Raw genomic sequence first — 26,007 nt, 5'->3', positions numbered from 1 at the left:
GGCAAAATTATCTAACATTAGACAGCTGTCCAAAACAATAAGGTGACACATTATGGGGGTAAAAAAAAAAAAAAAACAGCTGTTGAAAAGAGGAAGTAATCTCATAATATCCAAGGAGAACATAGTGAGGTTGAAAAAAAAAAAAAAAAAGACAGTTTTTATCACAGGTCAGTTTGATGCTAACGGCAAGCGTTGCAACTGGAGCCCAACAAGAAAATAACGCTCTATGCTGATTACCAATGACATGCCGGCAAAAAGTCACGCATTCCTTTGTGGGGACACAAAAAAATCTTAGAACAGGAAGCAGTAAAAAGTTAGTTTCAGACCCTGAAGAGGTGTAGATTACACAAACATATATCCTGTGCATGGATGTATGTTTCATGACACAGAAGAGGCAATAAAATCTATCACTGGAATGAAGGCGTCAGTATGAATCGACATCTGCCTTATGTTTGGCAGAAGCATTATGAGGGAAATAAAGCATGGATTTTCAGAGTCAAAGATCTGAATCGCAAAACAGCTATCTGTAACTATTCAATAAAGCTGAAGGCTCCTTGGATTGTGGCTTACTGTAGATAATGGATCTCTTTAAAAACCTCATAGTGAATTTCACACTGACTGGCCACTGTGATTGCAATGCAGACAAAATGTGAATCAATTTCACTGTCATTTTGTTTCCTTTTCTAGCTTGCCAAGTTCTGCCTGAAGAAAAAAAAAATCCGAAAAAAAAAAAAAAAAAAAAACTTGGCCAGAATTGCCAAGAGATCCGCTGACATATCAAAACGTGTTCAATACCATTAGCGAAGACTTGAATCAATGCTTAAAATAGAGGATGGTTGGATAAGTCAGTCTCAGAGAGAACTCAGCTCACACACATACTGACGCACACACACACACACACACACACACACACACACACACACACACGTATATATGTGTGTGTACTCTCTGTCTACTAAAATGACCAGCAATGGTCAGTAGGTACGGCTACATGTGGGCTTTGAGAGAGGTGATTGATTTTCTGAGAAGCTGCTGAGAGGCTGTCAGCACCTCACACAGAGAGGAGGAGACATGTTGCTCGGGGGGAACCAGGAAGTGGACAAAAAAAAAAAAAAAGGAAATTAGGAAGCAGGAGGCAAACAACAGCATGACGCAATAGTATTCAGCCAACAGTAGCGGAGAAACGCGTGCATGATGAAACAGTTGCTGCGGACTTTGTTAGTCCACAGCTGACACCGAACAACAGGATTTTGTTGTCCTTATGGTTTCAGTGTTTACAGCCAAAACACAAGCTCATATCCTGGTTAAGATCATATTTGGTTTATGTCTTTATTTTCAGCTTAATATTTCAGTCACAAATGTCCTCGTATCCATGAGATACTAAACTATTGCTGCCAAAACAAAACCTGCACTGTGTGCAGACAACAAGAGTAAGCAGGATGAGTTGTTTAATCTCAGTTTTTTGGCTAATCCTGAAGTATCACATTAAATACACTCTCTGATAACAGTGTTATGTGCTTATTAGTAGTTTTACATTTATAATAACATCCTTGCTATCTGTTCTGACAAAAAATAAAGGGCATTTCACACATCACAAGTTCAGATATTTCATGAAATCCCAGCCCTAACATGATTAGATATGCTTCTTTAAATAAAACAGACGGCTTCAGCTGAGTCGTTTGCCCGGACGAGATAGAAAAGCACGAAGCAGAGGCAAATAAAATGAATCATTTGGTTTGATATGAACAAATTAATACTCTGCCTAAATGAACACATCCTTTCCCATTCATTTCCAGGAAGCCTTTTCTGCCCACTGGCACTCTGGGACTGGAGATGACTGCTCATTTAGATCATTTACACAAATCTTGTTTACATGGAAACATTTTGAATCTGCCCCTATGACAGCTTCACATTTGCATGCTGCATGTTAATGGGTATTATGTAATTCCAACTACACGTATAATGCTGAATCGCTAATTGAAACAATCTACATCAAGAGGGGAGAAAAAATGAAACATTTGCCAGGCGTGGAGCCTCTTCACTACATTGAGTTTGTTATCTGTTCTTGTGGATATCTTGGCAAGCTGCTGCCAATAGCCTTGGTTTGTTGGAGAAAAAAATCATGCTTTCCGGAGATAAGGAATGGCAGAAATTGAGGATCTTTATCGAGACAGAGAAAGGAGAGCCAGGCCCATTCGACCTTGGATGATAAATCAGTTAGGACCACATAACAACAACTCGCTGCAATCTGAGCAGGCTGGCTGAGGACAATGGCGGTGTAAAAATACTTTGGTCCCACAACATCCCTGCCGTCACAGCAGTTAATACTACAGACCAGCAATCCATTACATTCTCCCAATATAGAGATCATTTGGTAGCGATTCTGCACCGGTCCACACTGTAAACAGGTTTTTTTCAACACATTTTTATGGTATGTAGTCAAATTCCCATTATGTACCAAAAGGTATCTGTGACGTAAATGTACAATTTATATAAAAAAAAAAACAATCCATTCTTCCAAAGTTAAAGAACAAATCAGAGCAGGGCAGCTGACCTCTCCTGTGTGCAGTCTGAAGCAACTGAGCTTACAGTGTTATGGCAGGAAGACAGTCAACATCCAGTTAGAAATTACCGGTTCTTTTATTGCCAAAAAAGCTTAAACAACCAAGCAAACAGCCAAAACGAAGGAAGACTGAAGAGGAACAAAATGTTTCAATGAGGGAATCAGTTTAAGCGAGCAATAAAATTGGAATGAACACTGAAGATGTTTTCAGCAATGGTAAGAGTTGGCTTCAAATTTGCCAAAACTGCTAATAAAATTTTATTTTTGATGACATCTAATTTAGCCATTTGTAGGAAATGTACTGAGTTTCTAAAATCTTTAGGGTATGTTTTCTGATACCCACAGGTTCAAAGCAGCCAACAGTATTACGTAATTAGCTGTGACAAATTAAATAAGTCTATGCCACTGATTTTTTCTAAAATGACTGAATATATCATTAGGAATCAGCCTTTGTGAAATCTATTCATTAAAAGCCGCTCAAGAACTGTATTACAGAAGCCTTGTGCTTGATATTACAAACTAAGTCTGACATGTTACCTACTATAAAGACAAGAATAACATACTGTACATGCAGCGGCGTCAAAAACTGTGACATGGTTTGACACTGTGTGCAGGATTTTGAAGTCTTGGAGGCAGTTAAATCAAGAAATACAGCAGGAGGGAACACGGTGCATCTGTCAGTTCAGAGTGAGGGAATCAAATCGTTGGAGTGTTGAAATGATGATTTCTTGTAAATGCCATCCGTACCCAGAGAGCAGGGACATAAAGTGATAGAATAACAGGCTCGCACTGACTTTCACTGCGAGGCAGACAGGAAATAAAGTGAGAGCAAGTTCCAATCAAATTTTTACTGCCAAGTCAACTGGAAATAAAGTAGTGTGTGTATGTGTGTAAGAGTGTGTGTTAGAAAGCGGGTCCACGCAAGTAGGTGTCACCCGCACTGACATGATGGATATGATGCAGTTTGACTGATTACACGTGTAATGTAGAATTGATCGATATTATGCTGGTTGGTCATTGGAAATCTTTCATCTAAACTGATTTTAAAGCCACATTTTTGTCAAATTCAATGGGGCATTTTAAACCCTTTTCCTCCTGACATTAACATGCGCCCTTGAGTGATGGGATTGCAATTATCAAGTGCAAAAGGGCATAAAATCCAGGTGCAAAATGCTCCCGAGGTGCACTGAAGAACCAATCACCTAAAACATTTCAATAATGCACCTCGTATCGAGATTGCTTTAATCTCCCATGATCTAGATGTTTTAGTGACAAGACAAAATGGGAAACACTGAGTACTTGTCATGAGGGCATCACAGAGTATCATTTGAAAATTCTTGGCACTGGTTTTGGTGCCTTGATTTCATTACTGGTGTCAAAGTGATGCTTCCTTCAATATTTTTTATGGGGCGATCAGCTTTACTCTATGTTGTTTATACATCATGAATACACAAAACCCACACACACCATCCTGACTATTCAAAATAACTCTCTAAGCATTCATTTTCATCAGGAGATGGACTTTGAACTTAGCCAGTGCATAAATGTCAGAGTCCATGGCAGGCATAATGTTAAAGTTATCTTGTGGAGTGCTTTTTCCCCCTTAGTTGTATTCACATCCTGGAAGTCCCATCCAGATCCTAAGCCTAACTGTAACCACAGTAAACTCTTGCCTAACCTTAACCAACTCTAACCTCTGCCTAACTTAATACCTAAGCTTAACCAAATTAAAATTTAATTATAGGCAGCTTGACTCCAAAAAAATCAGTATCTGCCAACAAAACTACACAGTACGGAGTTGATTAATTTCAACACTTTTTTGTGTATTTGTGTGTATGTGTGTGTGTGTGTGTGTGTGTGTGTTGCAGACCTGGAGTGCAGCTCGGTGCTGCCATTGTTGTACTTGCTGCCTCGCTCCCACATGCCAAAGTCGGGAACCCGGTAGGCTCGCTCCACACAAAAGACCAGGTTCTGGATGAATGAAACCTGCACACACACACACACACACACACACACACACACACACACACACACACACACACACACACACATTCCAGTTTTTGTAATTGAGTAACTTTTTATGTGCTAATTTGAGTTTTACTTGACTCCACCTGAAAGTCCATTCATTCCAGAGAATAGAGTTACAACCAGAAAGTAAAGCAGTGACAACTGCTAAACTGTGTTTCCATTCCCAATGAACAGTCAGTAAGTCCGTCATTTTTCCACAGTCTAGTTTTACCTGTGTGCTGCTGTCCTTTTTGAATTACATGGAAAAGACCACATAAAACACTGTTTTCTTTTCTAAACACAAACTACCTAAGTTTCACTCTCACTGGATTTTACATCACACTTGCTTTTCTTTTAGTTAGACAAACTTTCACTCTGGTAATTTTAGCTCTACTTCCGTAAAATATCAGCTGAACAGTTTGGTAGATTGAAGTTTTGCAGGTTAGTGAAGTGAGCAAGGAAGCTCATTGCTAATCTGGGCTGAAGGTCAAGCCGACCCTGCAGCCATGGACTCAGTATAATTAAGTAGCGGAGTGTGTCGGATATTATCAATAGCTTCATTGCTTTATCAACTGCCCATGTCATAACACTGAACGGCGACACAGAGCATAGTATCCATTAATGGCTGAGTTTTAATTATCGGTGCGTCGCCCTTTCATTCCAGACTCCGAAAACTCATCAGTTGCGTCCTTCATTTCGAGCGCATTACCAAAATGGCGGACTCGTGATTTTAAGGTTGTAATTAGCAGAGTCTCTCTCACATCTATCATCTGGCCCACACGGGCGATGTGAGGAGGAGACACTGTGTGTGTATGTCTGTGAAAGACAGAGAGAGGGAGAGAGAGGGAGAGAGAGATAGAGAAAGAAAGAAAATAAGAGAGAGGGCAAGAGAGATAGAGAGAGAGAGAGCGAGGGAGACGTCAAAATCAATAGGTCTATCTAGGAAAAAGCAAAAGGCAGAGACATAAAATGTGCAATGACTTAGAGGCCCTGAATCATTAAAAAGACCTGAAAGTAGCAGCAGCACGCTCATGTGGGTGTGACTGATAGGAGATTTAATCTGAAATGACAAAGCAGAAGAGAGAGAGAGAGAGAGAGAGAGAGAAGAGTGAAAGAAACCTGTGTGGTGTTTAAATAGGCCAGTGTAGGCAGGAGGAGGCAAAGCAGAGCAGTTTTAAAAAAGACACAGAAATGTACTGGGTCTCTTATTGGGGGTTTTATGAGTGTAGTGATTAACGAGCCGAGCTTTATAGTATCTTAATGGTATCTTAATGAATGTTACTGCCCACCGGCCAAACGAGCCTCTCTGTCTCCTTGCCATAGTTAACGTGCTGCCCACTCGGTTCATTTTGGGCTGTTTTTCACACATTTGATCACAGACGGGCACATTTTCAGCCGGACATGCTCAAATGTGGGAAAAAATACATGTACCTGAAACAACACAAAAAAGCACAGATAGACACACAGACTAATGAGACACCAATTTCATGCTGCAGCAGATTGAAAGCGGCATTGTGCAGCAGGTCAATATCATTCATATCTCCCTCTCAGCAGCAAAATCTGTTGCAACTCAGGAAAACCACTGCAATGCAGCTTCCAGTCAATCCGAGTCAAACTGAACGCCTCCACTGTACTTCACAAACACTGACAGCTAACAGAAAAAACTAATAGTCAATTCCGGAATAATGGGATTACCCCAAAAGAAAATGCATTTCAAATGACAAATCAGAAATAACACAAATTAGAAGTGGTGATGCAGCTCACTGGCTCTGATGTGTGTTAATAAGAGGATGAGGGGAGCACGGGACGCTTTTATGCCTTTCAGTTTGAATTGCGCAACCCAATAAGCATTGTTTAAATATGCAAATTACGGCTGTCACGCAAACAGGACTGCCCTCGTAAAGAAGAGGAGCAACAAAAAATGCTACATTTCCAATTTGTTCACCATCGGGAGTGAAAGACAGGGACAAAAAGCAATAAGTTATTAGGAAGGGCTCTCTGTAAACAAAGTGAACACTGCATGCCCTAATTGGTTAGTGGCATAATGTTTTACCATATCCTTATTTTCTGAAGATAAGACCAACCAAATAAACAGAGGGCTTTTCCACCAACGGCACAAATTTCACCTCTCTGCAGCTGTAAGTAAATCTAGGAATGAGCAGACTATAAAAACCAGCAGATAGAATTAATGAAGTTCAAACTGCTCCTGAGGGCCAGACAATAAAAAGCACAGTGTGTAAACTTAACAGCCACATCGGCTCGTTGTTTTATTATGGGCTCTTGCATAGAAGTGATTAAAAAAAAAAAAAAACCCTGACATTTGACAAATTAATCAAACCCAGAAAGGACCATTTAAAACAGCTTTCCAGCAACAATCTGTTTCAAAACAGCAATTAAGACACTGATGTTTCAATTCCACGGAGGACAAAACCGAGCCTGTGCAATGAAATCATCAAAATGTTTTGGTTTTTTTCTGTCTGCAAACAACGTATTTAGATATTTGTCTCACCAAATATATAAATGTGAGCTGGGCCACTGAACATCTCGTGAGGCTGGTTTGTGTCTGTGGGGTGTTTAGGGCGCCTTGGCCTGATTCCGGGGTTGCTCTGGTCTGACGTACGGAAGTCCGTTTTGAGAAACAGGCATCCCATAATTTTACATGCACAGTAGATTTTTGATTAGGTCACACGATCAGTTTTAGAGGAAAAAAAAAATGTGTGATTTCTGAGCATCTCTGAGAAAAACTTAATTAATTAATTAAAATAATAATAACAATAACAATAATAATAATAATAAAAACACCTTCTCATATAGCATCTTACAATGGAAGTGACTCCCTTTTTTGGCATCGTTATCTGTCATTGCTTGTTGTCACTGATGTACTTCTACTTTTTTCCCACTGGCATTCTGAGACAAGCTTAGTCAAAGTGCTTGCTGTCATGTTTAATAGTTCAATTTTTTCCATTTTTCTGGGGTATAAGCACATACACTGGAATTCCATAGTTCTGTTTGTAGGATTAGGATTAGGTCTTTGTTGCATACTTGAGACTCTATGGGGCGTTCCTGTGAGTGATGGCACCCTTCGGGTCATCTGGCGGGCGCCCTCCTTCGTTGGTGTTTCACTGAATAGACCCAGGACACTTGCAGAGGATTCAGCAGTGAAACCCAGCGTCCCGGGCTCACCCCCTAGGTGCCACAACACACCCGACTGCCCAGGAGGAGTCCTTCCTCTTTAACCACAGCCACTGGCTCCCCTTTTCTGCCCTTAGCTGTCATGAAGTCGGTACCTGTGAGATATTTGCTTTGAGCAAAAATCCCACATTTCAAATACTGTGGGTTTTTTTTTTTTTTTTTTTTTTTTGGAGGTTGTCATCCACCCAGAACCCTAAAAAGAATTTTGATCTGCAATCTGCCATAATGTTACCGCCACTGTTTTGAAGAGCTCCTCTTCTTTTCTTGTCTATTCTGGTGAAGTATTCAGAGACTGTCAGTTTTGTCACTGCACATCAACTTGTAGGTTGTCACTCCCGTTCCCGTCCAACTGGACTAAGTGCTGCTAGCTTTTCCTCTTATTAAAAGAGCAAAATTTTGTACTGAGTGTGACTGGACTAAGATTTAAAATGAGGTGTAGCAACCATATTTGGCTCTATGTGAACTGAGCCGAAATGTATTATTTTGCAGAATTTTGGTTTAAAAGAGACATGTAAAATATATTAGACCTGGCAGGTGTGTTTGTCAGGGATTTATGATGTGTCGTAGGTGTTGGATGTCTTAAAAACCTTACCTCATCAGTGTTGTAAATAATCTGAAGTCCAGAGCAGATCATCTCCACTAGGTACAGCAGAAAGAGAGAAACTGCATCAATCTGCAGCAGAGAGACAGGGAGAGAAAAACTGACAGTGGGTGATACCATTAAAAGACTCTGGGCTCTAGTTTCCCAGCGCAGCGCGGGATGACGCAGTGAGGCGAACCCTGTGCAGAGCTAGTTTCAACCGGCGAAACGGGAGAGGCGGACAGTGTCCAAGTTTAGTAGTCCGATGTGCGCTGAGATGGGAGTGGTGGCGCACCGGGGGGAGGTGCCGACAGATTCAGCTTGGCGCAGTGACAGTTTCGTGCCAAAAGGCTTCGCCGAGGTGCGCCAAAAGCTCGCCATCTGAAACCACGTCTACTTTCAGCGCAAGGCGGAGCGGGGCTGGCGCAGTGGAAGTTTGGCTGACTGGCGCACATCACCAAAACCTCACAATCAGCACAAACGGTGCCAATCTCCTTTGATCTGACATCAGTTGTGACGGGACAGTTGATATGAAGATATATATATGTGCTGATTGTGATCGTAGCATTGAATAGTGTTTTTTTCGGTATTTATTGCATTGTTCATGTGCCTGACATTCCGGAAGCCTGCCTGTGAGGTTTTGGTGACGTGTCCGCACTGCTCGCCGGTCTCCGCTCCGCGCCTGTCTCCTGAGCTCCGCTCCGCCTGCGGCAATAGACCTCCATGTCAGTTGTGTAAACTTTCATTACGCCTTCACGCAGCGCATTTTAAAGGCGAGGACAGGGGCTCATTTGATTGGTTAAATGTGAATCGGCTGTGTCAAACCCACTCCACGCCTTCTCTCCTCCCTTGCGCCGGTAGGAGGGATGGCGGAGTACTTGTGCCACTGAGAACGGCGTGCCAAACTTGGAAAATCCGCCTGGCCACACCCAGTTGGCCTGCCTCGCCAGGTCTGCGAAACTAGAGCCCTCTGAGTAATTGCACACTATCTGAAATTTTCAATTCAGTCAACCCTGCTGCCTTTGATTTCTCAGACAGTCTGAAGACTTAGAGCTGAGCTTTATAAAAGACAGCAGGAGATATTACATTTCAAATGTGTAGTATATGGCAGAGATGTGCAACAGTGGAACCAGATAATATATTAGAAAAAATACCAAAAAAAACCCAAAACAAAACAAAACAAAAAAAGCCTTCATGGGCCCCTGGGCTGTTAATGTGTCATCAATAGAGGGGTTCACTTGAACGGAAAAACTGGATACTGACATAACAGCCAACAACATGAATGTACAGCATGTGTGTGGTGGATATCAAATGTCTGACACACTGTTGGAAACAGGCAGCCTCTGATTTTGCTGCTGACTAAACTCAGATGAAATGTGAAAGAACAAAATAAAATAAAAACACTGCCGTTTAATCTGTCAATCTATCGATCGATTGATCTATCTATCTATCTATCTATCTATCTATCTATCTATCTATCTATCTATCTATCTATTTACTTTTGGTCTTCTAATATTTTTTATTATCTTTTTATCTTTTATTATCTTTTATTATTTTGTGTGTAGTATTACTTCCTCTACCTCTATATCCTGTTATGAGTACTATGGTTATAATGGCTTTGATTTAGTTCTCTTATCCTTATCTTAACCATTTATTTATTTATTCATTTATTCTGCTACCACTACAAATATATTGTTTTATTCCATTTTATTGTACTTTTATTATTTTTTATTTATTTTTTATTATCTCACTGTAAAGCCATGAGCGTTTAAAAATTTTTGTATGAAGCATTTTGAGCTGCATTTTATGTATAAAATGTGCTATGTGAATAAATTGTATTGTCATTATCATCATCATTACTATTATTGTAATTGTTGTTACTATTTATCTGATCTTTGCCACATTGAGAGAGGAGTATGTCTCTCATGGCTAGGGTTAGAACAATTTAATGCCAATAAGGAAAAAAGTCAAGTTTCCAGGTAACATGCAGACCAAGCAGAAGGGAAGGTCAGAGAAATTAGACATTTTTGCAGGAATTCTGTTTCATGATTCAAAAACAGAGCCTGTGACTCACAGAAGAAGTGATTCATCAACCCTCATCTGTTTTCTGATTCACTGTCTCCGAGATCATGAAGATTCTTCCCTGACTATAGTGAGTGAATATGTTTTTTTATTTTTATTTTAAATCATATATCTGGCCAGATAAATTATTCCACTGTGTGAGAGCATTTTACTCTGCAGGCTGTAAAACCTGCAGTGCAATCTGCCCGCAGCTGCCTCACAGGGCACTGAGGCACTGCTAACCTATCGAAAACATTACATTTCATTACCAGAGCTTTAGAGTCCCATGATGGCCTCAACATTGTTCAGAGGCTTTTCCACCCTGACAAGAAGCCTATAAAAAGATCAACACACATCTTCATCACGCTGTTACTAGGGCTGCACAATAAGATTAAAAAAAAAAAAAATGACAACAATTATTTGTTCAGATATTGAGATTGCGAGAATATTTGCAATTTTAGTGGGAGTGTTCATTTTTTCATCATAGTTTTCGTTTTAACTGAAAAAATTTAGTAACATGAGGATGATGTCATTTTTGCTGGGGTCTTCTTTTTTCTTTTTTTAACATCTGTAGAAAATAATTTTGTAGGCCAGGGAATCTCTGTAGGTCCACCACACTAGGTGGATAGGATTTTGATTTATTGTGCACCCTAGCCGGTACCTATTTCTGCTAACATGTCCAAGTGTTATAACTGCTGTAAAATATCAGTTATCAGCAGTTGAACCAGCAATGCCAATATCCGCCTTGAACAGCTTGTGTCGAAGCTGAATTCATGGGCTCCTCCCACCACTGGTTGGTTTGCTGGCTGACCTGCAGGTGGCTGTAGTCGTTGTAGGAGTGAACTTCATCACCAGTGTTGACGTTGAACACTGAGTGCAGACACTTGGAGGGGCTCGGGTCCTGTTTAAACTGCTCCACCTGCACAGAGCAAGAGAGAGATTCAAACACACAAACAAAGCAAGCATTTCATGTGTACACTTAAAAATAAAAGTCTTACGTAACAAAGGCTTTGCCAATGTGTTACAAAACTCTCACTGCCTGGGAGCAACGGCTTGTATACATATGTGTTAGATAACACATATGTATGCTGCATCTACTCAAATCAAGCAAAAGTTTGCTTAAATATGCAAACAGAACCAGATTAGAAAAAGGCATAGATTGATTCAATGACATTCTAAGTGAAAATGAACCATGTGACAAAGCAGATTTGTTTGCAAATGTACCTTATATACACCTGGTATTAACATGCATCTCATATCCAGATTGTGTGTGTTTAAGATTAATTGTATTTACACCTTGTATTACAAGATTACAGTCTGATCACACTGTGTTGGTTGTCCACACATGTCACTTCCTCTGGATGGGGCTTATGTATTAATTGTCCATACATACAGTAACAGCAGCAGCTCTGTGTCCAGTATAAACTGACTGACTAACTGTTAGGGAAATATTCCACTCTTTGAATCCATTTTAACTGTCTCTGGTTTTAAAAATCTCTGGTAAGTTAAAAAGTATACACTTACTGTTTACAAAACCTGTCAGTTTGGAGCAAACTGTAGATTCTGACCAATTTTATAATATACAGTATCAGTGTGTGTGTGTGTGTGTGTGTGTGTGTGTGCGTGTGAAGCAGCAGGAAGGAGTGGCAGCCTTTCTCGTTTTCTCTTTTATTAATGTTCATGTGCCTGTTAAGAAAACATGTGGAGCTTATTATATTGTAAAGGATTCATTACTAACTCTCAGATGACAGGTTATGCTAATCCTGCTCTTGTGCATTTATTTCTCACTGACAGGTAAAACTGTACATACAACAATCTGCATACAGACAAATCTCTCTGCCTACACTGTATAGTATGTTGATCAATGAAGATAACAGTAAGACTGCTCTTATCAGTGTCTCATGTGTGTTTGTGTAAGATATCAGTATATCTAACTTCAACTGAATATATTCTGTACACATAAAATATGTTGAAACAGACAGCGCCTCTGTCCTGTGAGTGATAACACAGACAGCTTCACTGTCTGGCATCGCTCACTCTGCTGAGACAGACCACGATCAGACTGAAATGGAGGAAGTATGGCTTGGTTTGCCATAAATACACAAAGTACTACTACTACTATGACTAACAACAACAATAATAATATTAATAATAACAATTATCCTTGAAAAATCACATTGGCGCTGGAGTGTTCAGAGGTATGTCAATGTGGTAATTTGTTTGTTTGGATTTGCATTTGCTACTCTGACTTGAACCAACCAAACTCACAGCCGGTCCACCAGCCCCCAGCACGCACAGTTATAAATAATTAGGTCTTTGTCCCATTTTTACCTCAATTTGTTTCCCTTCTCTCCACCTCTCTTGCCCCATTTTCCTGTTTCACCAACCCCCCAACACTTACACTCTCTCTTCCCCACACTTTTCATTGCCCCCATCCCTCTCTTTCAACATCTCAGCACACCTCCTCTGTGTGTGTGTGTGTGTGTGTGTCTCTCTCTCTCTCTCTCTCTCTCTCTCTCCACCTATACATTTCTCTCTTTTTCTCTCTCCCAGTCAGGTCATGGTGGAGACCCTCTGTCCCAGTTTTATTGAATACTGCTCCACTTCCAGTCGTCCCAGCTCGTATACATGTGAGAGAGAGAGAGAGACCTCTGACAGCAACTAACAATAGGCGCTACTGTTTGTGCATTTAGAAAACCTACTTTTTCTCAGAGGTCTCCCTAAATGAGGCTCCATAAGAGCCACAGTGTGAACTGGCTGCTCGCTCGGGACTTTCTGATTGTTTCAAGTGCTGCAATGCGCAATAATGAGCTCCAAATTAGCCAGAACTGCATTTCCTGCTGCTCTTAGTAGTGACCAAGTCAATCTTCATGCATATATCCTGCATGTATCCTGGATAAATACTTCTGCAGACTATTTCTTTTAACTTCTGGATGCCAAAAATTGATTTTCCAAAGCTTGGAGCTGAAGTACAGCTGTAGTTGAACATGTAGCAGTAAAAGGTGAGACTTCAGCACAAACTCCAACACTGACATAAAATTCAGTATGGTATGGAATTACATAGCAGTGGGGGTTGATCAATACCAGCTGATCCACAATAGCTGCTGCGATTTCTCATGTTGAATGCAGAATATTAGGGCTTGTTGTAGCTAACAATCTATTTTTGCCTTGTTTCCTATGGCTGTTGCTTGAGCTGATTCCTCTCGTAGAACCTTTAAACATTTCAAACATGACGTGTAATCACAACCTGTGTTGTGGTTAAAAAGCATTTCCTCTAGATATGACAAGTGAAATATTATTTATTTATTAGTGACAGCACACAAGTGTAAATGCACACACATAAATGAAACTGTGGACTTTCATAAGAAAAACTCTTAAAATGAAACTAGCATTTCTTATTCAGGGGTAGGAGTTATGAAAACTGAGCTATTACATATGGTAGCTGTTGGTACTATTCCAGTCACATTTACTAAATTATTTCAAATAACTAATTTGTACCTGATTATTGTCTTCAAACAGCCCACAAGTGTTCCAAACATGAAGGACAACACTGAGAAATTGTTGACTCCATCTTGCCGTCATATATCATATACATGCCCAAAATTACCCCAGACTAAAAGTTTAGAGATTTTTCTACAAGTTCACATCCCTATTATCTATATTATAACTCCAAACCATTTGAGACTTAATAAAGACATGGACAGGAAGAGCTGAAAAATTATGGTAATAAAGCACCATAAAATTATGGTGTACCTTTAAAGGTGATGTACTAGAAAAAAACAAACATGGTTTTTCCTAGTTTTGTCATGGTTGTTGAGGTCTGAGATGTTATATAAATGATGATAAACATATTAAATGAGGCTCTTTGCGGGAAATTATGTCACCAGAAAAACAAGGCAATCAGAACTGGCCAAGTGGACTTTATCAAGACTCAACCAGTCACTTACAATCTTAACTTTGCTTCAGCATGCCCAAGCTTTAGCAGCCATTGTTAAGGTTAGGGAGGAGGGGTGTAAAAATATTATCTGAATGAATAGAGCAGATGACTGTGACTCAAGGCCAGAACATTTAAAACAGAGAAACAGAGGAAAGAAGTAGTTTCTGAGGAAAATCTTCTGACATTATGTTCCCCTAAGTTTCCCTTTCTTGATGGTGTACCATCACCAAGTAAATCAATACAAAACACTCTCCAATGATTATTTCCATTGCTGATTCATATATCAGTTTTCATATAGTATGGTCTTCATATGGTACACTATATTACCAAAAGTATTCGCTCACCCATTCAAATGATCAGAATCAGGTGTCCTAATCACTTGGCCTGGCCACAGGTGTATAAAATCAAGCACTCAGGCATGCAGACTGTGAAACAAGACATTTGTGAAAGAATGGGCCGCTCTCAGGAGCTCAGTGAATTCCAGCGTGGAACTGTCATAGGATGCCACCTGTGCAACAAATCCAGTCGTGAAATTTCCTCGCTCCTAAATATTCCACAGTCAACTGTCAGCTCTATTATAACAAAATGGAAGCGTTTGGGAACAACAGCAACTCAGCCACGAAGTGGTAGGCCACGTAAAGTGACGGAGAGGGGTCAGCGGATGCTGAAGCGCATAGTGCAAAGAGGTCGCCGACTTTCTGCACAGTCAATTGCTACAGCGCTACAAACTTCATGTGACCTTCAGATTAGCCCAAGTACAGTACACAGAGAGCTTCATGGAATGGGTTTCCATGGCCGAGCAGCTGCAGCCAAGCCACACATCACCAAATGCAATGCAAAGCGTCGGATGCAATGGTGTAAAGCACGCCGCCACTAGCCTCTAGAGCAGTGGAGACGCGTTCTCTGGAGTGATGAATCACGCTTTTCCATCTGGCAATCTGATGGACGAGTCTGGGTTTGGAGGTTGCCAGGAGAACGGTACATTTCAGACTGCATTGTGCCGACTGTGAAATTTGGTGGAGGAGGAATTATGGTGTGGGGTTGTTTTTCAGGAGCTGGGCTTGGCCCCTTAGTTCCAGTGAAAGGAACTTTGAATGCTTCAGGATACCAAAACATTTTGGACAATTCCATGCTCCCAACCTTGTGGGAACAGTTTGGAGCGGGCCCCTTCCTCTTCCAACATGACTGTGCACCAGTGCACAAAGCAAGGTCCATAAAGACATGGATGACAGAGTCTGGTGTGGATGAACTTGACTGGCCTGCAGAGTCCTGACCTGAACCCGATAGAACACCTTTGGGATGAATTAGAGCGGAGACTGAGAGCCAGGCCTTCTCGACCAACATCAGTGTGTGACCTCACCAATGCGCTTTTGGAAGAATGGTCAAAAATTCCTATAAACACTCTCCTCAACCATGTGGACAGTCTTCCCAGAAGAGTTGAAGCTGTAATAGCTGCAAAGGGTGGACCGACATCATATTGAACTCTATGGGTTAGGAATGGGATGGCACTTCAGTTCATAGTATGAGTAAAGGCAGGTGAGCGAATACTTTTGGTAATATAGTGTATATACATATATATGTATATGATGATTTCATGTGGATTCCATTTTAATTCCGTGTTAACTAATTGACCTCTAGTCCACCCAGGTGATTTCAAGTCTTCTCAAAATGGGATCAGATTCCAATTGCTTATATCTATCTATCTATCTATCTATATCTATATCTATACACTACTCTCAAAAAGTTAGGGATATTTGGCTTTCGGGTGAAATTTACGGAAAATGTCAAAAGTTCACGCTACAGTGATATTATATCATGAAAGTAGGGCATTTAAGTAGAAGCATGCACTGGTGATTTCCTCATCTCAAACAATTTCTCGAAACAAAAGCCAACAACAGTGGTGGGTATACCACAACAAAAAATGTCAGTGTCTCAATAACTTGTCATGTGCCCTTGAGCATCAATTACAGCTTGACAACGACGTCTCATGCTGTTCACAAGTCGACTTATTGTCTGCTGAGGCATGGCATCCCACTCTTCTTGAAGGGTGGCCCTCAGGACATTGAGGTTCTGGGGTACAGAGCTCCGAGCCTCTACACGGCGACACAGGTGATCCCATAGGTTTTCTATGGGATTCAGGTCTGGAGAAAGTGCAGGCCACTCCATTTGAGGTACCCCAGTCTCCAGCAGCCGTTCCCTAATAATACGACCTCGATGAGCTGGAGCATTGTCGTCCATGAAGATTAAATTAGGCCTGTGTTGTTCATGCAGGGGCACAATGACTGGATTAATGATGCTATTCAGGTAGTATGGGCTTGTCACTGTACCATTCACAAAGTGTAGGGCAGTTCTGTACTGACTAGACACACCTGCCCACACTGTAACACCACCACCACCAAAGGCTCGTCTGGTGACAACAGTGGCTGACGCATAGGGCTCTCCTTGACGTCTCCAACATCGTTGGCGGCCATCATTTCTGCTCAACATGAATCGGCTTTCATCAGAGAACAGCACTGAGGCCCACTGGTCCCTCGTCCAGCGTAAATGCTCCCTGGCCCATGCAAGACGATGACACCTGTGCCTGGTGGTGTGGTCAGGTACCCTTGCAGGTCGTCTAGCACGCAGACCATGCTGATGTAAACGGTTTCGAATGGTCTGACATGACACTTGGGTGCCTCTCACCTCCCTTAAACGTGCCTGGAGTTGAGTGGCATTCATCATCCAGTTCCGCAGGGCACTGTTCACAATGAAGCGGTCATCAGTGTGGGATGTGGCCAAAGGACGTCCACTTCTATGCCTTTCTGTGACTCTTCCAGTCTCTCTGTATCTCTGTTGCAACCTGCTGATGACACTCTGTGACATTCTAAGCTCAGTGGCCACTTCCGTCTGAGAACATCCTGTTTGAAGCCTCGCAATGGCGAGGTGCTGCTGATCAACTGTTAGGTGTCGTCTTGGTCTCATGATGTCAGAATGTGAACAGCATAATGAGGAGGACTGTTTAAATACCAATTCTAATTGAACCAGGAAATTTATTGGTCGATTCATGGATCAAACACCTGATGTGAATTTTGCCGTTAAACTCCTTGTTAGAGAACAGCAACTTGTGCAAAAAGTACTGAAACACTGAACAGTTGGACATGTGCATTCAAAAGTTTACAGAAGGTCACATTAAGTTCACCTGTAAAGGTTATAATGCATTTTAGGTTCATCCTGAAATTTCACCCGAAAGCCGAATATCCCTAACTTTTTGTGAGTAGTGTATATATAGATATAGATATAGAGATAGATATAGATATAGATATAGATAGATAGATATAGATAGATAGATAGATAGATAGATAGATAGATAGATAGATATAGATATAGATAGATATAGATATGTGTCAAGCCTTTCATCCTTTCATAAGAGCTACTATAGTGGTAGATCTATCTACTAATTGGATGTGTTTTAATGTCCTTTACAAACTGGTCTTTTAAGGTCTTGAAGGTCTAAAAAGTCTTTTATAAACTGCTATGAAGGAAACATGTTGTTTTACATAATGTCCCTGAGTTGAGGTGAACTGCGTTGGATAAATAAATTTTAAAAAAATAAAGTAAACATCAAAAAAGGCTTTCTTGATGACTGATGAAGTTATGTGTATTGAAGTGTTGTCTATAATAACAAAATTTTGTGCTGCAGAAGGTGTACAGACCTCTTTTGTTGCAACTAGACAAATTACTTAAAACATTCATCGATTTTTCTTAATTATCACCGATTAATTTCCTGTTGATTCACAAATCGTTTCAGCATGATTATCCATTCATTTTAGAAACCTGAAGCTCAACAGCGTGGCACTTTCTGCTGCTAAGGTAAAGTTCCTTACTTCTTTAATAGCACACAATTAATATTACAGGCAGAGAGGGGCCCGGCTGCACTGTTTGCTCTGTGATATTTGCCCAGCGGTGGCCCAGTGTCACGTCTCCATTAAAAACGCCATGTTCTCCGTAAGTGGCGGAGACGGGGCCGTAACGAACACTGCTCTGTGTAATTAACTGTGTAAACGTGGCTCTGTAATTAAGACACAGAAAAGCTCTCTCCTAAATTAGGTCGTCAAGGTCGAGGCAAGAGGAAACTGAATGGCTTTCTAAGGCAGAAACTGTATGCAGATGCAGAGGAACAGACAAGGTTACATTTTGAGATGTGCATCTCAGTGCACAGAAGTCAAACACTGCAAAAAATCCCCATGTTATCATGTTACTAAGTTATCTTCAGGATTAAAATCTTGTTTTTCTTTGAATACGATAAAAAGTCTGCCAGTGGGATGGAATAATCCCTCATGTTTCAAATGCTAATCGACATGTTTCCAATATTTTCTTGGATTAAGTGTCATTTTCTTGATACTAGTGTTTTGATATGTATTATTCTGCCTTGTTTCAACATTTGTGTTAACATTCAAAAAGTCCTTCAATATGTGAAACTACATAAAAAAGTGGGATTATCTCATCCCACTAGCAGATGTGTTTGAAGAAAATAAAGGTTTTTAACACTGAATATCAGTTGAAACGACATGTTAAAATGGGGATTTTTGCAGCATATGCATGTTTCTCGTTTGAGTCTGATAGGTGACATATTTTGCCATCCGTGGCCTACTCTGTGCATGCATTCGTAGCAAAAGCAGAAATTATTTTCCTCTTGAGGAGAAAAAAAGCCTGTGGCAATTAACAGATTACCAGCAGCTTTTTAAACTCTTTGCAACAAAGCAACCTGCTTCAATTGTCACTCATTATGATTTGAAAGGCAAAACAGATGTGGTGGGCACTCTGAGAGCTTTCGATGAGCAGCGGCTAAGAAATCCACCTTTGATCCTAACACAGTGTGAAATAGCAGCGTGCTGTGAGCCGTGGAGGTGCTGTGGAAGAGAGCGCTGGCTGCAGACCAACCTTGTCCGCCTGCCTCATGTAGCAGTACAGGATCCCTCGCATGCACTTGATGGCAGAGTGCTCCAACTCATGGGTTCGTCCCATGTCGTCGTCAATGCGCCTGCAGTGATGTGAACACAGAAGACATACAGCGGAGGGCAAATTGTGAGCGAATGAACATGTGAAGATCATATCAGCACAGTTATCTTAAACTTTAGATGCACAGATCATTTCATATGCAAGAAAACTCAATGTGTTGAGTTTATATATGAAAGGATAACTTCAAACAAAAGTAGTGTAAATCTATGAAGCCAAATAAGAGACATGAGCAAAGTTTTTTCCAAGTTGCTCATGCACACTAAAAATCATCTGGTGCACTTGACTTGATCATGTCTCCTGCACACTAGAAAGTTTCTTGTGCGTTAAGAAAAAAAGAAAAAAACAAAAAACAATCTTTGCTCCTGTCACTTGAAGGGCTCCTTTAAGTGCATGGGCTTAGCCAGAAATTTTTCACTGCAGTTGCTTAGTAGTTGCTATACAACTGTACGGAGTTGCTTGTCAGTTTACTACAATGCCAATTAAAAAGCATAAATAAGGATATCGATGTCATTATTGGCCTACTCATTCGAATCAGGGCCGTCTGGGAGATATGCGCGCGCAGCAGATAAAGATTATGATGTAGGCCTAGGCCTGTCAAAATCAATTTGAAGTTCGTTAACTGCTGATATATATGCCGCTTTTTCACGGCAGTGAGAAATGCATATAATAGCTCTAGCCTACAAACCATTTAACAATAACCTGTTGCATTAATTGAATGGCAAAATGCGAAGGAATAGACCACAGAAAAGAACTAAATTATAAAACACCGACCTGCATTATAAAACCGATATCCGACCTGCATTATAAAACTGATATCCGTTAATGCTCCACCTACTACTCATCCACTCATGGAACTGTTTAAAAAGGTTTTGACAGCCACAGAAGGTAGTGTATCACTGATCTATGACTCTATTGTTAGGGTATCATTTTCACACTCCCCACTTGCTATGGTAAGAGTGTGGAATAATGACAGTGACTGTGCGGATTCTCCCATAAATTGGGATAGGATTTTTAAAAATATTCCTCTCTCATTACAGAACTTAGATAATCAAATTACTAACTTTAATTTTGTTCATCGAGTATATTTAACACCAAAAAAGAGGCATTTAATGAAATTATGTCCATCCCAAAATTGTACTTTATGTAACTTGAATCAAGTAGGTACCTTCTTGCATATGTTCTGGGAATGCCCAGAGGTCAAGGCCTTCTGGGAAAAGGTGTCTTGTAAAATGGCTACCATGTTGAAAGTGGAGTTAGACTGTTCACCCCGTCTGTTATTATTGAATGATGATTCATATCTGACCCTTAATCTAGTACAGAGGCGGCTTTTGTTTTTAGGAATAACTGTTGCTAAGAAGATGGTAGCGGTAAGATGGCTACCCTCTAACACACTGTCAATCAATCAGTGGTATCAATCTTTGTCAAACAATATTTCCATGGAGCTTTCCATAGCAAGGTTGAACCGAGTGGGGCACAAAAGTCTTGAGGCCTGGAAGGAAGTATTAGTTCTAGTGAGAAAAAAATCACAATAACTTTTTGTCTTGTTTTTTATTCCATGCAAAACAGTATCTAATTTTTGGTCAATTATAGTCAATTGACAGCCAAGATCGTTGCGGATGTCAGGGGTGGGAGGTACACGGGATGTAAGCATGTAGATGTGTGAGAGTGTATGTGTGGTTGGGCTGAGTGGACTGGTGTGTGTGTGAGTGTGTGGTTGTGTGTGTGTAGCTCTGCATCAATGATCTACAGTAAATGAACCACATGAATCAAGACTCAATACTTGATTTATGTGATAGATGTATGTGAAAGTATGTATGGGGGGTGGATGTGGGTATGCGTAAATACATGCTATTTCGAATAATGTATATTTTTATTTATACTCACATTGCTTTTGGTTGTTTGTTTTTATGTTTCTTCTCCCTTTTTTTTTTTTTTTTTTGGTTGTGCGGACTGGCGTACGGGGAAACCAGTGATTTCCCCGGTGGGCCGAGCCACGAGACAAAGAAGAAGCAAAAGAAAAAGAAAAAGAAAGGGAAAAAAGTCTAACACAACGGCCAACAGCGTCGGGCGGCTATTGTTGTGATAGGCTATACCTATGACCCGACTCGGCCCGGTTTCATGACTGATTCCCAGCCTGAAAGGGGTTCCCAGTCCAGCCCTGACTTTAACTCACTGCTTCTCGGGGCTTATTGCTTTTATAAAACGGTTACCCTACATATAGCCCATAAAATAAAGTTACAAGAAAAAAATCAACAATTCATTAGGAATAATGGAACAACAAGATAATTAAGAACTATTTACTCTTCCACCAAGCTATAGCGTATAATCCAGCATGGTTACCAAGCAACACAGACACTGAGATCGTGTGAAAATCAACAGTCTCTTCTTCTCCTCACACCAGCTCTGAAAGCAGCGAACAGACCAGAGTCTGCAACAAATGTAACGATCAAGTTGAGCGCAGAGTAGTTGGTTGCCAGGCAAGGCTATGTCTGTTTAGACTGGCGCTGGGATATTTTGTGCTGCGGTCTGCCTCAGAATACAGTGGGTTACACTGGTTTTACAACGGCATGGAACGCGGCTCAGCCAATCAGATTTAAGGATGGGAAGCACTCGTTTTATAATTAAGCAATAAGCCCCGAGAAGCAGTGAGTTACAGTGATTTTACTCCGCTGCGCGTCATGCACTACTAAATAACACTACTAAAAAAAACCTGCATTTTAGTTTTCAGCCTTGGGGTTGCTTTGCGGTTGCTGGGCCACATTTTGGTGTTGCTATAGCAACTGCAAGCAACCCCGTGGCTACGCGCCTGTTTAAGTGCCACATAAAACACTGAAAACATATATACACAGGGATCACAGCAGAATATTTATATCTGCAATGCAGTATGTTTTAGCTACTTTGCAGAGCCGGTGCAGGCTGGTACTCATTAACACAAGGTGACCTAATGGTTATTTTTACTGTCAATTAATCTATTAGGTTTTGACTGACTAACCATTTAGTCGGTGAAGTGTAAAAAATAATGCCAAATGCTCAAACAAACAAGCAAAAAGTATTAATTTTATGGTGATGTGAACACAAAGAAAAGTCAACAAATCACAGCATCCTCTTGATTTTAATGAAGCTGGGATGAGCAAATGTTTGGCATTAAAAATGTGTTAAACAGTTACAGATTTCATCCTTGGAGATATCAAAGATAAAAAGGACTGAGTCATTTCTAATTAACTGCTACGATACTATATGCATTTGTAATAAATCTAGTCATAATAAACAACCGCTTGAAGGGTTAATTTATCTGTTAAAATAATGGTAAAACATAGTGCAATATGACTGTCAACTGTCAATAGTGGATACATGTGGGACTAAAATCCACTTTAGATACTAATGCCACAAAGTGAAGTAGGTTTGGCTGCAGTATGCCACGGTGAAAGTGGGCACAATCCTGCAGGGCTGGCAGAGCCCAGAGCAAGTGACAGAGGTTGAGGTAATAATGACTGTGGGTATTGACTGAGGGGAGCCGAGCAGCTGAGGTGCAGCTTGTTTAAACTTCAGCGGTACACAGCACGTTAAACACGCTGACCTTCCACATCAAAACCTCATCACAGGCAGAGGACACATGGCGCTGCGTCTGATGTACCATCAAAGTCCTGACTCAAAGTGCTTCAGCGGGCATTCATCACCACACTTCAACAAAAGGTAATGAGTGAGTACTGATAGCAAATTTCCAGCTATGACTGTTTCAACAACTGCTCCAGTGTGATCTGAGTTTCAGTTTATTTCCTGGATTTTCAAGCGTCCTGTGAAATATCTGTTGTTCTTCTTTGTCTTGATTCCTCCTAGGAGAGCAGACAGTTGAAGAAGTAATTGTGCTTTCTGTTTTGTTTTGTACAGTGGAAAAATAATTCTTTCAGTTGTCTTATGGCTTGACAGGAACCGGACCTTAACATCACTTCAGAGAGTGCATCATATTTACTGAAAGATTTATTTTGGACAGGAAAACATAGAAATTGGACACATACTGACCCAGCAGCTGTATCTTGCCTCTTGTTTTCAAGCACGAACCAAATTTCCCGGTATGAAATTGAACCTTCAAAATGACATGAAAAGCTTTCTGATGTAACTTTGCAAGATGTGACTGTTGGCTTCTCATTCACATTTTTTGGCTTCTCACTCTCATGGATTACCTTTACTGACTAATTTAGATGTCCACCGAGTTTTTTTTTTTTTTTTTTTTTTCTATGCTGTTTGAAATTGAATAGGAGGGAATGAGTCTGAGAGGTTTGGTAAAACTGATTGCACCTTCTTCTTGTGACAACATGACGGTAGAATAGAGTAGAATTCAGAAGAATACAGACCTCTGCCAGCTGGAAGTTACAGACCTGTTTGTGCTAAATCATGCAATAGTGGAGCAGTGCTGTTGCCATAGGACACATCCCTTTTGGCCAAACAGCAGGACAAGTTGGTTAATGCCACCTTGACCAAGGGTTGCACGATTATGGCCAAAATGATAATCACAATTATTTTTATCAATATTGTAATCACGATTATTTATCATGTTAGGGAAAGCATCTGTATTTTTATTGCACTACTTTTAAACAAACAGTATGTGAACAGTTTTCAGTGCAAAATGAAACTTTAAATAAGAATAAATGCTAATAATAAAAAATAAAATTTACCCAAAAATTTAAAATTTACCAAGGGCTAACTGAATAAATATGCTATTACAGAGTGCAAACACAAAGTGCAACTCAATGTAAACAATTACAGCTTATACAGAAAAGGCACTGACATTAGGCTTAGGCGTGTCTTTGGCAGGTAGATGGATACGCTGGACATGAACGGGGATTTTGTGAAGCAATGTTAGCTTTGGCCTTCATGCATTCCTCATACTTGTGTTTGTGTGATGTTTTTTCAGGTGGTTGAACAGATTAGTCGTGTTACCCTGCGGGGCAGACACAACTCTGCTGCACTCTTTACATGTAACGTCTTCTTGTTTAACGTCACTTGCCCTGAATCCGAAACAAGTTCAGACAATGGATGTGGATCCCTTTCGAGGCACTAGCTCCTCACCATGGTGCTCCTCATCTCCAAATGCTGCCGTACTTTCTTCTCCCGACATGACTCGCTCTCATCAGTCCACCGAGTAACTTGAGGCTGCCGCAGCAGGGCGCCCTCTCTTGTTATTTAGGCAGTATTGAAGCCTTAACCATGCGTTCGCCCCCAGGTGGTTGGCTGACTACTGGCTGAGAAAGTGCTTGATTAGATATGCAGCAGAACCCACAGTTTAAATGTAAATATCACCGACGATCAGGCTCATTTAATCGTGGCAGCCAAAATCGTGATCACGATTAAAATTCGATTAATTGTGCAGCCCTACCTTGACCCATAACCATCCTCTGAACTTGGTTTTGTGACGTTACAGGGATGCACTTGGAAACTACGGCCCTGATTCTGCTAAGCCCCAATTGCCAAGCCCGTTGACCTGCCTGAAACCTTAATCACTTCTTTGTTGCTCCATAACCAACTGTCCCACCAACTTTCATGCAAACCTTAATCTTGCACAGGGATGGTAATTAAATCACCCCTTGTTGGAGATTGGCATCACTTGCCACCAAAGACCAGGCACTCTATGTTTCATCATTAGAGTTTGGGCATCACAGAGACTTTGGTTTGGATTTAAGTTACTCTTTAACACTGCAGAGTGGATGAGGCAATGCAAGCCCATACAGTGATAGTAATGCAGCCTCCTCTCCAAACTGTATCATCAATCAGACTTGGGCCACATGGTGTTTATAAATTTATCTTATGACAAATGATTAACGGAAAACAAAGTGTCTGACAGTCACAGGAGAACATGCAGCGCTTTGTGACTAGTTTTCCAACACAGTTTGATAGGTCCTGTTGCATTTAACCAATATCTAAAAACATTACCAGAAATACAGTTTAAGTAATTGAAAGGGAATATTGTAAATGGTGTGAACTCATGAGGATGGATGAAACTGATCCTGTTGTTTAACATCTTTAATGTTGGCCACTACTTCTTGGTAATTTTGTGTCAGTTGTATGAATGCTATACAATTGACTGCAGAATCTCAATCTCTCTCTCACACACACGAACACACACACACATACACACACACACAGCAGCTGGGCTTGAAGTAAGTAATGGCAGTGCGCAAGCCTGTCAGATGAAAATCATCTTAATTAAATCCCAGTGACAATTCTAATAGGAGGCAGCCATGACGGATGAGTGGGATCTGCCGCTGGTCAAATCGTTGCAGTGCTCTCTATTTTTACCCTCCATACCCCCCCTCTCTCAGTCTCTCTTTCTCTCTCTCTCTCAATCTCTCTTTCTCTCTCAATCTCTCTCTCTCTCTCTCTCTCTCTCTCTCTCTCTCTCTCTCTCTCTCTCTCTCTCTTACCCCTTAAGCTTTCTTTCTTTCCTCGATCATTTCCCCGCCCTCTGCTTTCTTCTCTCTCTCTCTCTCATCTATCCAACCCCTTGATGTCTCTCATCCTGTAACTTTTGGCTTCCCTCTCCCTCAGTCTTCCCCTTCAGTCTCTCTCGTTTCACATCATTCCTTGCTCTCCTCTAACTCTATCCCCTAAAATTCCTACTACAAACCATTTCTTTAGAGTATGTATGTATGTATGTATTATTATCATTATTAT

General features: G+C 40.7%; 1 protein-coding gene across 3 annotated transcripts in view; it reads right to left on the bottom strand.

Annotated features, from left to right (window-relative positions):
* Positions 1-26,007, bottom strand: part of phkb (phosphorylase kinase, beta) — a 146,252-nt gene that overhangs the window by 100,752 nt on the left and 19,493 nt on the right. For all 3 annotated transcript variants that reach the window (XM_030077121.1, XM_030077130.1, XM_030077138.1), the window contains 4 exons: positions 19,261-19,360; positions 11,215-11,322; positions 8,355-8,435; positions 4,434-4,549 (listed from right to left, as the gene is read on the bottom strand). In XM_030077121.1, coding sequence (XP_029932981.1) covers positions 4,434-4,549; positions 8,355-8,435; positions 11,215-11,322; positions 19,261-19,360 — 405 coding nt within the window. The remainder of the gene's footprint in view (positions 1-4,433; positions 4,550-8,354; positions 8,436-11,214; positions 11,323-19,260; positions 19,361-26,007) is intronic.

Source organism: Myripristis murdjan, chromosome 3, assembly GCF_902150065.1.
Source record: "Myripristis murdjan chromosome 3, fMyrMur1.1, whole genome shotgun sequence".
NCBI lineage: Eukaryota > Metazoa > Chordata > Actinopteri > Holocentriformes > Holocentridae > Myripristis > Myripristis murdjan.
This window is presented reverse-complemented; position numbering and strand designations above follow the sequence as displayed.